The sequence below is a fragment of the Poecilia mexicana genome, unplaced genomic scaffold (genome assembly GCF_051168715.1).
Source record: "Poecilia mexicana isolate PSO_F unplaced genomic scaffold, ASM5116871v1 scaffold_16, whole genome shotgun sequence".
NCBI classification, from domain to species: domain Eukaryota; kingdom Metazoa; phylum Chordata; class Actinopteri; order Cyprinodontiformes; family Poeciliidae; genus Poecilia; species Poecilia mexicana.
The window spans coordinates 30,054,840-30,075,209 of NW_028263385.1; the positions used below are offsets into that span (position 1 = coordinate 30,054,840).

At 39.7% G+C, this 20,370-nt stretch overlaps 1 protein-coding gene across 1 annotated transcript in view; it reads left to right on the forward strand.

Moving 5' to 3' along the window:
• Positions 1 to 19,190, forward strand: part of LOC106906001 (glutamate receptor ionotropic, kainate 2-like) — a 184,934-nt gene extending 165,744 nt beyond the window's left edge. Inside the window, exon 10 of the mRNA XM_088014033.1 lies at positions 18,802 to 19,190. Within this exon, the coding sequence (XP_087870159.1) occupies positions 18,802 to 19,047 (246 nt within the window). The 3' untranslated portion in view covers positions 19,048 to 19,190. The remainder of the gene's footprint in view (positions 1 to 18,801) is intronic.
• The last annotated feature ends 1,180 nt before the right edge of the window (positions 19,191 to 20,370 follow it).

Here is a 20,370-nt window from a genome sequence, read left to right on the forward strand (position 1 = left end):
CTCTCACGTCACCTTTTTCCATTGGTTGTCTGCTTTAATAGATTATCTCAGAGCCACCTTTTCTTTTGAGACATTATGTCATGTCTTCTTGTTCTGGGCCTGTCATGTGTTCTTGTCCCAGGACTGCTCATGGGTCACACTCCATCCTTTAGCCTGCAAACTTTCCTTCTCTTCAGCAGTTTCAGTTCCTGTTTTGGGCCGGGCCATACGTTTATCTTTGCTCTCCCTGTGTTTCCGTTCAGCTCGCTCCAGTCTCACTTCCCTTTTCTCTCCAGACGTTTTGCCAGCATTACCTATCACTCTTCCAAACTCTTAAACTTTGCTCTAAGGTCAACTGCTGTTGTCAGCACTTCAACCTCAGGTCACACTCAACAAAGTTAGTCATTACAACATACCAGTCTCGTATGTCAAAGTTAATCACAATACCCCAATATCCTTACTAATACACATTTCAAAGTTGATCACAAAATACTGGTTGTACATTAAAATAATTGATCCTTACTGATTTCACATCTCAAAGTCATCTGTTTCACAATACTGGTTACATTTGTCAAGCAGTTCATTAAGTTTAAAATCATCAGTATAATATGCATTTTTATGTCAACAACATTAATTTCCCCAGAACACTGGCAGATCTTAATAGACCTCATGAGAGGAAGGCCAACTCTGACACCAGCACCTTCAACACAACATAGATTGTTGTGCTGACATTGTCCAGGTTAGTTTCGTCAGTTATTTGAAGAAATTATATTGCATGTATATTTTATTCTGTGCTTTATGCAGCAGACATATTTTTTCGCTCTTCTCAAGAATCACTGATATCTGCTGACAGTGTAAAAAGCCTTCAAGAAAACAAAAACAGCACATATAACATGTATGCTAGTGCTGTAGTACTCGAGACTGGTCTTGGTCTCGAGACCACTTTTTGATGGTCTTGTCTCGGACTTGGCTGCATTTGATCTCTGTCTGGTCTCAGTCTCGGGCGTTGAGGACTCTGGATTTTATTTCAAGACTGGTCAAGACCACAACTGCGGTAAAGTCACTAAATTGCCAACATATTGTCCAGTTCATTTGCTAAACTTTGTTTTCACTGGATGCAAAATAAACAGATCAAAATCCAAGCGATAACTTAGTGTTTCTGTTTCTGCTGTCACACATCACCTCCCCCTTTAACTCATGCGGCACTCTGATACAATGCGCAATGGTTTTCTCTGAGCGGTAGATGTCTGTCTTATCATTAGTAGTAGTATCCTGCTATATAAATCATAAGAAATATGATGGCGACATGTAAATTCATCAGCACTTTGCTTTCACAGACTGTGGTACTACGTCTAACTTTTATCGTCACTTAGAAAATAAGCTCAAAAAAGGTCAGCTCTTTGGACGTGATGTTAGCAAAGCTAGCTGTGCAAGGACAAATTGCATCTGCAATGAAAAATTGTCACTCACTGCGCTGAATTATTATGCGGAGGTGTTGACTTGCGTGTCATATATATGGGACAACGCCGTGACCAAAGTCTGCAATATATGACATTCACATATTGCAGAATGATCCGCATTCTGCAATATGCGGATATTACATAATGTCTGTCACAGAGAAACACAGACAGACAGGACAAACAACCATGCACACACACACACTCACACCTAAGCACAATTTAGAGAAACCAATTAACCTGATAGTCATGTTTTTGGATTGGGCGAGGAAGCCAGAGTACCCGGAAAGAACCCACGCACGCACAGGGAGAACATTCAGACCCCATGCAGAAAGACCGGGGCCGGGAATCGAACCCAAAACCTTCTTGCTGCAAGGCAACAGTGTCACCAACTGAAACCACTGTGCAGCCTTTATTTAATTATATACATAGATATTTATTTAATTAGCAAATAAATAAAGCACAAGAACAGAAGAGCACACAGAACATGCTCATTGCTTTTTGATTGTTTTCATCACCTGTCATGTGGCAGACATTGCAGCACTGTGCTGCCTGGCTTCATGCAGTGGGAGAGAGGGTGAGAACAGTCATGGACAGTCATTACTTCTTGCTTGTTGCTCCTTGGTCAGTGTTCATAATTGAGCGTTGTTTACCATTAAAGCATCACCTTAATTGCTATGTTTCATGGGGTAGACAGTGGTGGTTTCTAACATAGGCAATATGGGCAAATGCCCTGGGTGTTATCTTTTAGGGATGGCATGAGACCTCTGCGGATTGTGGCACAGAGATGGAAGCAAAGCAGAATGAAGAATTTGAATTGATAATGATATTGGTTACATTTGTTTCAGCTCTAAGTTTTTAATATCTAGGTGTTTTTATGGGAATGTGAATCTGTCAGATCAATTTAAGAACGAATTTTGATCATGTTTCACATTTTATTGTGTCATGTAGCACGGGGGGCCGGTCTTGGTCTTGACTTGGTCTCGGGTTAGGTGGTCTTCACTACAACACTAAGTATGCAACTTTGATTTGCAGTTGTCCATGAAACAGCAACCAGTGTTGTCAGTAGTGTCATAGTTTTTCCCCCTTTCAGTCATCTAGGTTTAAAAAACTCACTGAGATTAAAAATCTCATTTACAAATGTTTCCTGAGATAGAAAGCAGCAGAACAAGAGAAGAACCAAATAGCTATAGTGCTGAACAACATAACTGTAATGACTCAGTAGAAGAACCCGGAAAATCAGCCACAACACAGGAGTGAGTAGAAAGCTCAGATTTATTAAAACACAGCTCAGACCAGGCACACTGGATCGTCAGTTCCAGCACCGCAAGGAGGGGTGGAGAGGAGAGATTGGTGACTGGAGAAATATTACCGAAGGAATCAGTTAGTGTGTGAGGAGAGAACACTAACCTGCCCTGGCGACCAGGTACTGAAGTGATCAGCTGAGGGACGAGAAAAAGAACAGATGCTGCACTGATGCAGGGGTCAGGAGGGAGTGCCCGGGAAGAAGAAACGCTGATCCAGGACAGCGCCCCAATTCCGCTACGCTCCGTGAAGACGAATACCGTTCTACTCCACATTCAGCAGAAGTACCAAATCCAGATCCAAATCCTTGGTCAGACGGGCCGAGGTCATGCACGATGAGGCAGAGAGCAGAGTAGGTATCTGTGGGAGTGGGCATGAGCGGAGTATTCAAAACAGGCGTGGGTCAAGATCCAGATGGGCAATCATAGACAATTCAACAAGGGCAAGACAAAGGGGCAAATCCGGGGAACAAGAGCATGGTTGCAACGATGAGGGCGAATCATATATGTTATGGTTTGATGCCCATAACGTATATGTGTTGTTGCTTTGAATTGTTAGATTATGAAGATATTGTGATCATATCTTGCTCTGTGTCTTTTGTTTTGAGCTGATCCATGTCATGTCCCTCATTTCTGTTATTCCTTGCACCTTGTGTCACTCCCTGATTATTTCCTTTTTTATGCCTCTGTCATAACCACGCTGCCAGATGCTTTCAGCTTGTGGTTTTCCCCTGGTTCTCTCCCTGGTTTTACACACCTGCATCAAATGATGGCTCATTAGAGGCCTAAGCAGAACACTGACTTACTGAGGAGGTTGTTGCAACCACAAGGGATAGAACTAAAACATGCAGGATGCCGGCCCTCGAAGACCGACTTTGGACACCCCTGTTTTAGAGTCTCTGTTTCATCACAGCTGATTCCAACAGCTACATCCTCATCATGTCAAAGTTCTGCTAATGACCCATCACTTGATTCAGGTGCATTGCATCAGGGAAAGATGCAAGGTGGACACCAGACCTTGAAGACTGACCTTAGACTCCATGGGTTAAACCAGAGGTCTCAAATGGCATTCCACAAGGGCTGGCATCCTGCAACTTTAAGATGTGTCTCAGTTTCACCATGTAATGCCAATATGTAGGCCATGGGACACAGGTAAAAGTTGCAGGGCTTTGGCTCTCGAGGAATGGGGTCTGAGACCAAGGTTTGTTTAGGGAAAATTAAATTGAGATAGCATTTCTTTAAACCAGTTAAACAAAGCTAGAACAGCTCTCAGGCATAACACACTTGCTCCAAAGATGTCATTATTTTTAAGCCTTTCCTCTTGAAAAATCTCCCAGTGCTTTGTTTGTACTGCCCTTTCTTTTCATAGCACTTTCTAGAAATTTTGCTCTCTGATTCAATTGAAGTAGAGTACCTCAAAGCACTTCTCTTCCCAAATTGCCAATTGACTTCACCACTGTGGGGATTCCAATTTAGTAGAAGACTCAGGCAAGGGGAAATTAACTGACTGATTGTCCAATAAGATTTTGTGCTTTATGGCTCTGCCTCCTGTTGAGCAATTTATCAGAGACACCAAGTGTTTTTCTTTCCAGTGATTTCAAAATCAAGAAGATAATACTCAGCTTAAAAATCCTTCTGACTTGAAAAGCTCTTTATTTAATTGTTTGTTCAGAATTATTTGCTTAGATGTTTCAATGGTTGAATTTTTCAACTAGTTTCCATCTGATTTCCTTCTGTTCTAAAGATATGTAATTTTCATTGTTGGAAATTTTTTAACAAGTATCTGCCAACTATTACTTATGCAGTGATAATCACCACTGTTTACAATAAGATTATTTATTTATACATTTTAAAAGTCAAATACATATTTTCATTTTATTCTCTATTTTTTGTGTGCAGTGACTGTCATAAATTATTTCCCACATCAGAGAACATTCATAGTTGAAACCAGAAGTTTGCATACTTCTCCTGTTTTAGGTAAATTATGATTATTGATTTTTTTTTTTTTTTTTTTTTTTTTTTGCTAAATGCAGAGAGAGAGAGAGAGAGAGAGAGAGAGAGAGAGAGAGAGAGAGAGAGCTGTTTGAGGCAATTTTTCCACAAGCTTCTCACAATAGTTAGATCTGGCTCCCATTCTGCTCTTTGAGATTCTGGGAACCAGCAGTAAGCCTGCAGTCTGAGAGCAGAGTGCTCTGCTAGGAGTATCTGGAACAATCAGATCTCAGATGTATGATATAGGTGATTATACGAGCTTTGTATATGTGAGAAGAGGAATCTTAAATTCTGTTCTGGATGTAACAGCAAGTCAATGAAGGGAAGCTAAAACAGAAGAAATATGATTTTCCTTTTTGATTTTCATCAGGGGCCTCATGCATGAAGCGTGCGTACACAAAAAATGTGTGGCGTCATATTTTACATAGGAGTCGGCATGTATAAAAAGTGTATTTAAAGCAGGGTCTGCAGCTGGAGTCAGCTACAACACACGCCACACACGCCCGTGTAAAACTCACTTAACCACTAAGTCAGGATGCCATACAACTGTTAACAAAGTGTACGACGATCTACTCATGATTCTGTATTGCTAGCATACATGCAGTGAGTACCATGCCTGCGCATGCGCATTAAGAAGTCCGACCATCAGAGTAGTTGTCAGGTCACCATACGCAACAAGTTATGATGAAAATAAGTCATTAAATTGTTTATAATATGAACATAAAATGATAACTAGATAGATATACATGCGTTGTCGTGGTTTCAAAGTGTATTTAAAGCAGGTCTGGCTGCAGCTGGATGCCATACAACTGTTAATAACTGTTAATAATGATCTACGTCATGATTCTATGTTGCTTTTTAAATAAAATCATATGGTAATGACAGCGTATGCATGTCTGAGCTAAGCGTACGACTATCTGACAACGTATGCTGATCTGACAGAACACCGTGAGTTCGTGCTAAGCGTATGACGATCTGACCTGACAGAACACCCGTTCTTTGTTCTTGTAATGCTCTGTGTACACTGCATCATTATTTTATTTAATTATGTACGTTGATATTTAAATTAACAAATAACTAAAACACAAGAATGAAAGAGCACGTAGAGCATGCGCATTGCTCTTTGATTGTTTTTGTTCAAAGTGGCAGCTGTAATGTCTGCCATGGTGTCAGACTGCCTGGCTTCATGTACTGGGAGAGAGAGTGAAAACAGTCACGGTGAGCGCCTTCTGTTTGGTTACTTCTTGCTTGTTGCTCCTTGGTCAGTGTTCATAGTTGAGCGTTATTTACCGTCAGGGCATTGCCTCAATTGCTATGTTTAATGGTACAACAGTGGTGGTTTCTTACATGAGCAATATGGGCAAATGCCCAGGGTGTTATGTTTTTAGGGATGGCACGAGACCATCACACATTGTAGCACAGAAATGGAATATTTAATATTGGTAAAATGTATTAAGTATTTAATATCTAGGTGTTTTTATGGGAATATGGATCTTTCAGATTATTTTGAGAAGCAATTTTGATCATATTTTACATTTTATTGTGTCATGTAGCTGGTCTTGGTCTTGACTCGGTCTCGGACCCTAAAAGTCTTGGTCTTGTCTCGGTCTCGATACACTCTGGTCTTGGTCTTGACTTGGTCTCGGGTTAGGTGGTCTTGAACACAACACTGATACACACACTTTTTCGCTGGCCTGAAAATGTGCTGCAGCCACGCAAACTTTTTCTGTGAATAATATCAAACTAAAAAGTGCCAAAATTCACCTAAATACACTGAAATCTGACGACATTCAGTTATTTAGACCAAGAAGCATCAAATCTGGTGGGTTTTTTTTTCATGATTTTAATATTTTAGTGTTTAAATGTAAACAATGAAATCGAACTGCATTTATCCTCAGACAATAACCTAACACACACACAACATAAAGAAAATAAAAATAAAAAGATGTGAAAACCTCACTCCAATGTAAATAATTTTCCTCAGTTTTTGTCCCATAAAGATGTAACGCATCGGTCTGTGTGCCGAAGATGCAGAAATGTATCTATGGTGTAATTTCATTCTCACTAAAAAAAAAGAAAACAGGGTTGGATCAGCAGATTAACTCCAAACAGGTTTGATTATTTTTAAGATGATCAAGTTGTGTAGACGTATAAAAGTAGATTCATAAAGGTGAGCCGTGTAAATGTGGAGCGCTTTGGTTCTGATGGAGAACATCGCCAACGGAAGGATTCAGAGGGAGCGATTGATTCGAGATCATATTGATCTGATGGGAAATGATGACGATGGTTTAGTGTTTAGATTAATCCAGACTGATCATCCTGGATCTCTGAGCAGAACTTAAAGAAGGAGCCAAGCGGTACCGGTCCAGCTGTCATCCTTCAGTCGAGTCGCATGCTGTGTGGATGCGCCTTTATGGACATAAAGCATCTTTATCCTGTAAATGTACAACTTATGAACATGATTCCACTATTTAGAATAAACGTCCACATTCCCACTCAAAGACTCTCTGACACGCTGTTTGTCTTTAAATCCCGGCTGAACGCCATGATGTTCAGGCATTTGCACGATCTCTTTATTTTATATTTTTTTAACTTGAATTTTTTTTCTTTAAAATGTATTATTTTTATTTTTGTGAGGTGACCTTATGTGCCCTGAAAGCACATTTTAAATAAAATATATAATTATTATTATTATAAATACTTATACTGCTACAAACAAGGGCGTTGCCATGGTTACTGCTTTCATGTGGTGGCAGATTTCTGGGTATTTATAATAATTTACAATAATATGTATTTATGGGTGGCGACAGAGCGGACCAGAAGCTGCACTCTGTTTCCCGCAAGTTGGGATTTATAAAGGACAGTTGCATATGGCTATATACATCCGAATTTTTTTGTGCTCTGCACTTTTCTAAATTTTTCCATACGCCAAGTTTTTGTGTGAAAACTGGGCACTCTTTTATGCATGAGGCCCCAGAACTTTTGCTGCAGCATTTCAGATCAGCTCAAGGATTTTAAGTGTTTCTTGTGGACCTCCATCCATCCATCCATTTTCTTCCGCTTATCCGGGGTCGGGTCGCGGAGGAAACAGCTTAAGACCAGCCACTAACATAGATAGGAACTTAGATCGACCGGTAAATCGAGAGCTTCGCTTTTTGGCTCAGCTCTCTTTTCACTACGACGGACCGGTACCGCTTAACTGCAGACGCTGCGCCAATCCGCCTGTCGATCTCCCGCTCTCTTTTTCCCTCATTCACGAACAAGATCCCCAGATACTTAAACTCTTCCACTTGGGGCAGGACATCCTCCCTGACCCAGAGAAGGCACTCTGCCCTTTTCCGGCTCAAGACCATGGCCTCGGATTTGGACCTGAGATAGTAATGAATTACAGTAGTTCAGCCTTAAAGCAGCACATGAAAGGACTTTTTTGCAGCATCACTCTTGTTGCTGAACTGGAGACCTCCTTCAGTAGATCCTCTTTCCCAGAAGCCAACCATCACTTCCTCCAGCAAGTTTAATAAGTTGGTATCTGCACCACGTTACTTATTCTGGTCGACATTTCTGTTGGTATTTGCACATATCTGCTGTTGCACAGCTTTCATTGTCAATAACTGTAAACAGTTTGTCTTTTTAATACTGACATGCATATTTTGTATATTTTAAAATTAACCAACTCGGTTGCAAATTCCTTTGGAGTACACTATTTTTTATAAATACCTGGTAGGAATATTCTATTGTGAACTTTGCAAATCCCAAGAAAATAAAAATAAAAATTATAGCAAAATCTAGACTTATTTCATGTGACTGAGGTCAAACTGTTGTGTTCACAGCCAAACAGACTTTTCTTTAAAAAGAAACTGGAAGAGTTAAAAGGAAATAAACAATATAAAAAAAATCTAAGAAAGAAGTGGCAACCATTTATCCATTAGTTAATATGAACGAACCTCTTATTATTATAATAATTATTTTAAAAAACAAAGAAAATATTGCATCCAAAACTCAGAATAACTGTACAGTGGCACAGTTGGTAGCACTGCTGTCTTGCAGCAAGAAGGTCCTGGTCTTTCTGCATTCCTGTGTGTGCATGGGTTCTCTCTGGGCACTCCAGTTTCCTCCCACAAGTTTAATAAGTGTCCATGTTTTTGGACACTTATTAAAAACATGACAGTCAGGTTGATTGACCTCTTTAAATTCTCCTTAGGTGTGATCTGTCCTGTCTGTCGCTATGTTGTCCAGCAATGGACTGGTCACCTGTCCAGCCCCGCCTCTCGCCTGTTGACCACTTAGATACCAGCACCCTTTACAACCCCACTGGGGATAAGCATGTATGATAATGGATGGATGGTGTTTCTGTTGACATGTTGCCCTTACTGCACAGCAGTTTTTATTGTTTAAATATATTTTATATTCTGTCTTTGTGACTCAGTAAACTCACAACGTCTACTGGTTTGACTGACAATAATGACACATGTTCTACCAGTGGCCAGTGTAATTCCATCCAGATCAAGTGACTGACTTAGCAAAGGGTTTAAGGCAGTTTTGAAAGCAATACAGTATTAGTATGTTGTACCTAATGAAGGTTTAACATAATAATGGCAGTTATGTGCAATAACGACTGCCATTAGTGAGTTATTATTGCAGCAAGAAATGTGTACTGGTCCATCTCAGGTTGTAAGTAATTAATAATTACAATTATAAGAATACTGTAGCTCTAACATAGCAGCTCAACCTGCTATGTTCAGACGAACAAAATTGTTGAGTCAGAACCAAAGAAAATTATCCCCAAAGTTCAACTATAGGTGTGGAGACTTTCAGACTGAATCTTTGCTAAGGGTGGATGGCCGCTCCAGCTGCTCCAGGGCAAATTTATGTTGACATGTTCCATAAAATATTGAACAACTAACTTCATTAAATTGAGATAAGGGGTAGGATTAAGTAAGTGTTCACTTATTCTTACTCCTTTTCAAACAGAACAATAATTATTTTGTTCTTTTTTATATATGCACATTTTCTCTGTCCTATTGATTGCTTGTTTTCTTGCTTTAAAAAATCTGTTTGAAATAAATAACTCAAATCACACCAAAACTTATAATGCATGTGTGTGACAAATACTGAAAACATTCAAACAAAGCAACAAGCTGCTAATGAAGAACAACATAAGGTTATTTAATTATTAATTATAAATACAATTATTTAATCTTTTTGTGTGTGTTGTTTATTTCTCTACGTAAACTTACAGTCATATTAGCTATGGTGGCAGCCGTGGTTGTAAATTTCAATAGTTTGCCAGTAAATTTAGCAAGTTCCACAGCAGGTTGAAAATTAATCTGCAAATCTTGTCAAGTTATAAATTTTTTTGTCTTAGCAGGTTGACATATCTCCCATTTCTTTTTAAATCAAATTGGTATTTAACAATGTGACCTGAAAGTGTAGGAGCAGATTATGAATGAACATATTTCTGAATGGTATTTGGTCACATGGTTCATTAGCGATCTATTTGATAGGAACCTTTGTTGGTGAAGACGGGTGTTCCTCCCGAACATGGGAAACAGTTTTTTGACCGCTGAATGCTGATGCTGTCAACAAGTGTTTGATGAATGGAATTGTCATAAAAGATACATTTTCTGGCTTTGATGATTATTGCCAAGATGCAAAGAAAATAAATGGATGACTTGAACAACGATCAAACACGGCTCTGATTTTAATTCAGTTGACAAGATAATCAGCGTGTCAACTTTACCCCGGTGTACCACCTCAGTGGCTTAATGCATTGGCTTAGCCTCTGCAGAAAGAGTTGCTTTAGTAGAAAAAAAATCCTAATATCAGCACTGGATATTAAAATCAACAGCTGTTATTTATCATAGAGTTGCATAAGCTACGTATTTGATTTATTTGCACTCCTGTATTTGGACATCTTTTCACATTTTTATCAATCCAAACAAGAATCACAGACTCTGGGCTTTCCAAAAGGCATGGCAAAGGAAAGAAACTGAGCTCCAAGCTAAATTAAAACCAGTGATGATCCTGTTATTCAGGAAGCAAGCATAAAAATAACAATGTAAAGTAAATTGTGGGTTGTCATTATTTATCTTGGGCCTTCTTTCCTTCCACACACGCTGTGAAGTGATTGGATTGCAGTTATTAGCAAAGACTCTGCAGCTGTAATTGCCATATCAGGATTGAGTCATGGGGAGCTGTGTGATGGCTGTGAGCAGCGAGGAAAAAGGAGGGAAGGATGACAATAATTGGGTTTGTTACATTTGATTGATGCACACTTTCATGCAGTGTCTCATCATTTTCTCAAGGATTATGAACTATAAAACATGATGTAATTACTGATAGGATCTTGGCCTATCAACAGTTTATCTACTTTGGAAATCACTGGCATAATGTTGCAGGGTAAGTAGAGTACCTCTAGGCTGGAGATGGAATTCTGCAATGTCCTAAAGAGCAGGAAGTAGATCCAATTTAGCTTCCAGAGGAACAACTTAGGTTTATTTATGTGCACATAGGTGAAAACCAGTTACAAATATACACAGAAAATGGGCTGACAACTCGTGTAGTGTGCGCTGGACATTGCACTAAGGAAATGAGGAAAGGAGGGTCAGTGGAGAGCTTTTTTGAGCCTTTTTTCATTCAGTGTCATCAAAAGAAAGAAAAAAAGGCAGGAAGAGACGATAAAGCTGATAATTAAAATGAGGTCAATAGGTTTAATTTATCATTCCATTAATTAATTTATCGTTTATCGCGACAGGTCTAGTCATGACCGAAAGAACGAGGTCCTGGATACAAGCGACCGAAATGGGTTTCCTCCGTAGGGTGGCTGGGCTCTCCCTTAGAGATAGGGTGAGAAGCTTGGTCATCCGGGAGGAAGTCAGAGTAGAGTCACTGCTCCTTCACATCAAGAGGAGCCAGTTGAGGTGGCTCGGGCATCTGGTTAGGAAGCCTCCTGGACGCCTCCCCGGTGAGGTGTTCCGGGCACGTCCCACCGGGAGGAGGCCCCGGGGAAGACCCAGGACACACTGGAAGGACTTTTTCTCGGCTGGCCTGGAAATGCTTTGTGCATCAAAGCGCATGAAATGCATCTATGGTGTAATTTCATTTTCACTAAAATAAGAAAAAATGGTTGGATCAGCAGATTAACTCCAGACAGGTTTGATTATTTTTAAGGTGATCAAGCTTATTAGCTGCGTGAAGGTGACGTAATTGTGGAGCGCTTTGGTTCTGATGGAGAACATCGCCAATGGAAGGATTCAGAGGGAGCGATTGATCAGAGATCATATTGATATTCTGGGAAATGTTGATGATGGTTTATTAGCATCTATATTGCCTGGACTGATCATCCTGGAGCTCTGAGCAAAACTTAAAGAAGGAGCCGTGCGGTACCAGTACCGGTACCGGTCCAGCTGCAGTCATCCTTCAGTCGAGACACGCCTGCTTTGTGAATTCGCTTTTATGGACAGAAAGCATTTTATTCTGTAAATGTACAAGTTATACACATGATTCCACTATTTAGAATAAACGACCACATTCCCCACTCAGAGGACCCTCTTTAAATCCCGGCTGAATGCTCTGCTGTTCAAACAGCCATTCACACGATCTCTTAATTTTTTTATTTGGACTTTTTTTTCTTTAAAATTTATTCATTTTATTTTTGTGAGGTGACCTTATGTGTCCATAAAGCACTTTTTAAATAAAATATATTATTATTATTATTATGAATACTCATACTGCTACAAACAGTGACATTGCCATGGTTACTGCTTCACGTGGTGGCAGACTTCGGGTATTTATACTAATTTACATATGTATTTATGGGTGACGACAGGCGAGCCAGCAGCTGCGCTCTATTTTCCTTTATACAGGAAAGATGCATAGCCACATGCGTGCGCACCGCTTTATACATTCAAATTTTTTTGTGCACAGCACTTTTCTACATTTTTCCGTACACCAAATTTTAATGTGAAAACTGTGCAGTCTTTTATGCATGCGGTCCCTGAATCCATGACTACCTCACAAACAGACCACAGTTTGTGAGACTGAAGGACTGTGTGTCTAACCAGGTGGTCAGCAACACAGCAGCACCACAGGGCCCTGTACTCTCACCATTCCTTTTCACTTCAGACTTCCAGCACAACTCTGACTTTTTTTTTTTTTTCCAAGTTTATTTGATAGGGACAGTACGGAGCCCCTAAGGGGACATGGAGAAAAAAAAAAAAAGGAAAGAAATCCCGACTTATTATCGCGAGATCCCGAGAAACTAAGTCGAGATCTCGAGATCCCGACTTATTATCGCGAGATCCCGACTTATTATCGCGAGATCCCGACTTATTATCTCGAGATCCCGACTTATTATCTCGAGATCCCGAGAAAATAAGTCGGGATCTCGAGATCTCGAGATAATAAGTCGGGATCTCGAGATAATAAGTCGGGATCTCGAGATCTTGACTTAGTTTCTCGGGATCTCGAGATCATAAGTCGGGATCTCGAGATAATAAGTCGGGATCTCGAGATCTTGACTTAGTTTCTCGGGATCTCGAGATAATAAGTCGGGATCTCGCGATAATAAGTCAAGATTTCTTTCCTTTTTTTTTTTCTCCATGTCCCCTTAGGGGCTCCGTAGGACAGACACACATTGACATAGACAAACTGAATAAAACAGCAGTCCCATGTTTGCATCATGGTGCAATAGCAACAGCTAATTCGCAGCACTTGTCCCTAGATGGGCTTTTAAAAAGTAACTCTAAAAATTGAAATGATAATCAGTTAAAAAAGCACAACATAATATATACAAACAGCGAAATGTAAAACATCAAAAATGGGTACAGGTCTGTTTTTGACATAACCAGAGTTTTGTTTGATTTTTGAACGTTCTAAAACTGGTTACAGACTTTAAATAAACAGGGAGTGAGTTCCAAGTTGTAGATCCTCTCACAGACAGAGCACTTCTATCATTTGCAGAAATACTCAGATGACTGCAGTTGTTGGTTGAATCAGAGATGGACAAGAGGCCGAGTACAGCAGACTGGACTTCTTGAGGAAGCCAAGATCCTTCAAGGTTTGCAGCAAGATGCTGCAGATCTTCTATCAGTCTGTTGTTGAGAGCGTCATCTCTTCATCCGTCATCTGTTGGGGCTGCTACCAGGGACATAAAAAGGCTCAACAACCTGATAAAGAAGGCTGGTTCTGTTCTGGTTCTGTTCTGGGGACGACTGTGGAACCTCTGGAGATGATGAGGCAAAGAAAGATTATTCATAAAATCAAGAAAATTATGGACATCCCTGACTATCATCTTCATTAGACTGTCTTGGGAAAGCAGAGCATCTTCAGTCAGAAGCTTCATCAGATTTACTGTAATACAGACTGCTGCAGGAGATCTTCATGCCAACAGCCATTACAATCTATAATAACTCTTTGAAGAATTAATGAGTTACAAAAACATTTAATGTCCCTTTGGGACATTAAATTTGAATTTAATGCCATTTTTGAATTTGAATTTAAATGAATTTGAATCAACATGATAACCTTTAAGCAGGTTTTAAACATATTGTTTACTGCTGATGTAATATTCTAATCCTAATGCCAGGTATTCAGTAGCTGTAACCCAGAAATTATCACTGACGTAAGTAATAGCGCCTGTGTAATTAATCTATAACGAGTTTAGTTGCGAGCTGAGTTACTGAGGTACATTAACTTTTCATTCATACTCTCACTGTTTAAAAATGAGTGTATTGCAAGCACCAGAGGACTCTGATGAATTGGCTTCAATCGGAAGCCAATTCATCGGTTGCTTCGTCCAAACTATGAAAAACCTGATTGTCGGTGAGTTTCCTCGAGAGTTGAAGGACTCTGTAAGGCACTGTTCAGGTTTGTCACCACTCTGAACCTGTAGTGTCGGCCAGAACACCACTTAGACCAGGATTCAGCTCAGGACCAGATGCTTGGATGAGATGCAGCAGATGAAATAATGAAGACATAAGTCAGGATTCCTTTAACTGTTCTGTATTCCAAACTGTATCACAGATCTTGATCCAATGAACATGGATGGTGTTCGTTATTCTGCAATAGCCAGCCACGCCCTAACCTCACCACTGACTGACTATTGACCAGTTCTCTGTCCAACAGGTCCGGAAAATCCCTGAAACCTGGGTCTTACCCTATCATAGGTTTACTAGAGAATTTCTGTTTAAACTGGCGGCGGAGAAAACTCGTCTAGCTCTAACTACCTTCAGATCCAGAAGTTACGGCCCTTTTCAGTTGAGAAACAGTCGACAGAGTAGCGCTAGCTGCCGCGTAGTTCCAACAACCACTCCTGTTAACGGTAGCTTTCCTCCTTAAAATAACGTGCACTTGTTATCGGCTAGATTGGATTTAGTGACTTAGATATAAGTCCCAGGGCCATTATTTATTGCTCGCCAAAGGAAAGTACGAAGCCACCAATTTCTAGAATCATGCATTTAAATTTTACTTATACCAGAAGAACCCTCATCAAACAGTGACTCAATTGAATTCAATGTCCACAACCTCCTTTCTTATTTTTATTATATTTTATTAAGCAAGCTTTAGCAAGGGTAAATGACAAGCAGATTTAATAAAAGTAATTGTAAACTTGTAACAAGTATTAATCTCAAATTATAAAATCAACCAAAACAACCATATCCTATCTTATTTCTATCCCTAACCTGTGTCACTAATCTCACTGAGCGAGGCTTTAGGGGCAGGGCAACTCACACCCGATGTTAGTCGATCTTGGCAGCCGAAATCTTTAGACGTCCTTGGTTAGAGTCTCTGTCCTGGCCGGGCAAAGTCCTTTTCCGGAAAAGCAGCAAAGTTAATCTGTCCAACCTCTTTTAGACGGACAAAATCTTCATCACTAGGTGACCTTTGTCTTTTCCCCAAGTCTGCTGCGGTTGAATAGGGATCGTAGGGTGGAGGCAGAGGAAACGGTCCGATTCAGGGGCCAGGGCTGGGGCTGACGGATCTTGTCCTTCTTTGCGGCGAGAAGTCTCAAACTTTTCCCCCGGTCCCAGGGTGTGGTCCTCCGCTGATCTTTCGCCTGCGTCCTCTTGTTGATTCTCCTTCAGCGCCGCGGACTAAGAACAGTTTCCTCCCCAGCTCGCTGGCTTTTTAAACCCTCTTGGCGCACAGTTGTGTATGGGAGAGGTCTTATGACTCATTCTTCCCGAATATCTCATCGGGAAGTACCGTCCTGCCCAAACCTTGTTCCACCCTGAATTTGGTAATACCCAGACCTCCCTCTTTTGACTGTTGCAACTCCTTTGCAACACTTCTCTCTTTTCTGTTGGCCATCTGGTAGTTATTACCTTTTTTGGCAATTCGTTCTGAGGCCCCCGCCCAGCCAGCTCAGTGCTTGTGACTTTTCATTCTTTTATTTTCCTGTGCTCAACTCTGCAATCTTCTTTATAATGTACCATGAAACACATTTAACTCAAAACATAATCAATTTGTTTTACCATTATCTGAAATCGTGTATAACAACTAAGTTGTTACTGTTACCGCAGATCATGAATACAGATTATACATTTCAGTCATACATTTCAGACATTGTGATTACAATACATCAATCATTTTAACTATTACACTACTATGTCTTTTGTATTTCATTTCTTTAATCATTCCTAAATCAATACAAGATTACTGTTACTCCCCAGGCCTTTACCCTGCTTTCTGCGTGTACCTAGAGAGATCTCACAAGTCCATGCCAGTTTTCTTGACAATGGGCATAAATGTGTGTCTATATGAAGGTGTGTGTGGTTTCCTAGAATAAACAAAATTACAGAAAATAAATTCAAGGTGTCCAATCATTACACATTACTCCATGCCACAATATCTTAGATAAACTAAGAAGGAAATAGATGAAACAGAGATAAGCTCAGCCTCAAAATCACTATTAATAAGCAAACTAAGGCAAGTTAACTCCACAGTGAACTAATAATCATGCATCTACTCCAGTCAAAGTAGTTGTATGTTCAGCACAATGCTCTACAATACACACATAGCAGATAGCTCGGACTTAACAGGTGAAATAATAGCAAATGAATAAACTTCAAATCACTTATTTAGCTGCAGTAAATACTCAAATATTGCAACTTACTCATCAATGATGCACTTATAAGGAGAACACACGTCTTTCAAGTCTTTCCCACGTGTTAGCACAGTGGTTCGGTTACCAAACTTCTCCACCAGAAATCAGCAATGTTGGCTACGGCAAGGTGATGATGTCATCACTGCCCTAACTACGGTATGCCTTGAGGGACAAAAGTAATGCTGAATAGAAATCGCATAATACAAGGAGTAATACTCAACACCAAACTTAAACTATTTAAGGATCTTTTGAACACTGGTGGTGAACCTCTGAGTCCATGAGAACCTCGAACTAAAACACATGTTCTATCTGAGCTTCCTCACAAAAACAATAAAGTCAGGAGTTATAGAATTATTTTCTAATAAAGTTGCTGATCTTCAGTTCACTGGCATCTTTGTTGAAGATGCCAGTGTAAGTGTGATGCTAACCAACCAACAGGCTGAAGTGTTAAGACACCACCCTCCACATTTGCATAATTAAGCAGAAATGCATAAGGAAAAGTAGAAGAAAAACTAAAAAAAGAGGAGATGAAGAAATGAAAAAAGAACAAACACATGTATAATGAAAATACAAAACAAAATATATAAATTTCTTGATGAAAACGCATGTGTAAGGAAAAACAAAATATGTATATTTCTGCTTTCATTTATAATTGGTCCTCCAGGAATAGTCAGGGCAGAGGACACCCACTCCCCTCTGTGTACACATTGCAAACAAATCACACATTTGTAAAGCTGAATAATGCTTTCGAGCAATGCTAGCCAGTCACCACAGCAACACTTGCAATAACTCCTGACTGGCCACCAAGTGATCGGGGGGCAGAAAGAGGTGTGGAGGAAGGGAGAGCTGTGCTTTTAAATCTGTTGAAGTTCTACCAAGAATCGTTTGACCACAGAGGCCTGACAGTTTTAGGCCAAATAATCCTGAACTTAAAAAATTGCATGTCAGAATTCACACAGAAACATATAGATAGAACTTTAGATAACCGATGTAGACTCTTTATCAGCAACAAAAGTTGAGGTGCATGTTTCACCTTATAACATTAATACGTTAGAAATTTGCCAGAGAGTGAAATATTATACTCACTAAAACTAAATGTAATGTCCACAGGTTACTCTTGACCCCTTATGGTTTTTAAGTTTTTTGGGTCACACAAGAGCTGCTGTCCACACACAAACTATCAATCATAATAAATGTGCCTCATAATCATTTTATTTTTGAGTTTGAGGAGACAGATTTATGAGATTTTGTAATAAATGGCCCTTACTACGTATTTTAGTCTAGTTTAGTTTAGATAAGTTTTATTTTTTTTACTGATTACTATAAGAATAAAATGTGGTGGAGCTCAGCATTTTTTGGTTTTAGTTATGCCACAGCTAAATGATAACACCTGGCAGGTGGCATATTTTGTGATTTATATCAGAGAGACAAGGGGTCTAAGGCTAACAAAGACAGATGTAAAGTGGAGAGAAGGCCTGTGGAGGGACATGGAGCAGAGGAACTGTTCAATAGAGCTGGAGAGGAAACGGTATAAAAAAAGACATTAACAATCTTGGCAGCTGTTCATGTGAACAAAGAGAGTGTACCAGCTTCTGCTCTGTGTTTTTGTGTGTTATTGACAAGGAATGTTGTCTCCAGAAAGCTGGGCCTGGGACCAAAGCTAGCCTTATGTGTCTGAGAGGAGCAAAGTCATTGATATGGAGGGATTATCTCTTATTATGGCCATGTCTCACTTTGCACCCATCCTACATCAATAACAGGAGTTTCTTCTGCCAAGGACATGTACACAGCAGTATCACACTTGCTTCACTGGCAAAGCCGGTGATTTTTTTATTTTATTTTTTTAATTTGCATTGCTTAAAAGTCCATTTCCCATGTTGAAGAACTTTCATACAGGCCTTAACAGCGTGTAAAAGATACCAAGTGTTTCAGGGACTAATCTTTTCACTATTTGCCCTGACAGGAGGAGCCATATGTGATGTTCAAGAAATCTGACACCCCACTTTATGGAAATGACCGTTTTGAAGGCTACTGCATTGACCTACTGAGAGAGCTGGCAAACATCCTGGGCTTTACATATGAGATTCGCCTGGTGGAAGATGGAAAATATGGTGCACAGGATGAGAACATGGGCCAGTGGAATGGCATTGTTAAAGAGCTGATGGACCACGTAAGTACTATCTTTGCAAAGACAATTCCAAAGTGCTGAGACAATATGATGCTGCCATCCTCATTCTTCCTATTTGGAAAGATGTTCTCAGGCTTGAAAGCTCCCCCCACCAAAAATAGACATTAAGGACAAATAGTAAATTTTCAGTCTTACAGAACTCAGTGTTTTTCCCTGAGTGAATTCTAAATTGCAAATCTGGGGCGTCATGCATAAAGCGGTGTGCGCAAAAAAATGTGTGGTCCCATATTTTACACACAAATCGGCATGTATAAAAATTAACTTTGCATCAATGTTTGCGTAAATAGTGTAAATATACGTACACAAATGTGTGGCAGTCATGCAAACTTTTTCTGTGGACAATATCAAACCACAAAGCGTCAAAACTCACCTAAATACACTGAAATCTGATGACATTCGGTGTTATTTAGACCAAGAAGCACCAAACCCGATGTTTTTCATGAGTCAAATATTTTATTGTTTAAACGTAAACGATGAAACTGAACCCATTTATCCACAGACAATAAGCTAACATGCACACAAAATAAAGAAAATAAAAGTATGTGAAACCCTCGCTCGAATGTAAATAGTACTTTTCCTCCGTTTTTGTCTTATAAGGATGTAACACATTGGTCCGTGAGCTGAAGTGCATGAAATGCGGGGTAATTTCATTCTCACTAAAAGAAGAAAACGGGCTTGGATCAGCAGATTAACTCAAACCTGCTGATTAAAAATAATCAACAGGTTTGATTATTTTTAAGCTGATCAAGGTGTGTATGCAATCACACGTATAAGTAGCTGCGCAAAGGTGAGACGCGTAATTGTGGAGCCCTTTGGTTCTGATGGAGAACATCGCAAACAGAAGGATTCAGAGAGAGCGATTGATCAGAGATCATATTGATCTGATGGGAAATGATGATGGTGGTTTATGAGCGTTTAGATTAATCCAGACTGATCATCCTGGATCTCTGAGCAAAATTTGAAGAAGGAGCCGTCCGGTACCGGTACCGGTCCAGCCGCCCGCTTTGTGAATGCGCCTTATGGACATAAAGCATCTTTATTCTGTAAATGTACAACTTATATACATGATTCTACTATTTAGAATAAACGTCCACATTCCCACTCAAAGACTCTCTGTTTGTCTTTAAATCCTGGCTGAACGCGCTGCTGTTCAAAAAGGCATTTCCACGATCTCTTTATTTTTTTAATTTGGATTTTTTTTCTTTAAAATGTATTTTTATTTTTGTGAGGTGACATTATGTACCCTTAAAGCACCTTTTAAATAAAATATATAATTATTATTATAATTATAAATACTTTATATATAAAGTATTTACGTGTTGGTAGACTTCCGGGTATTTATAC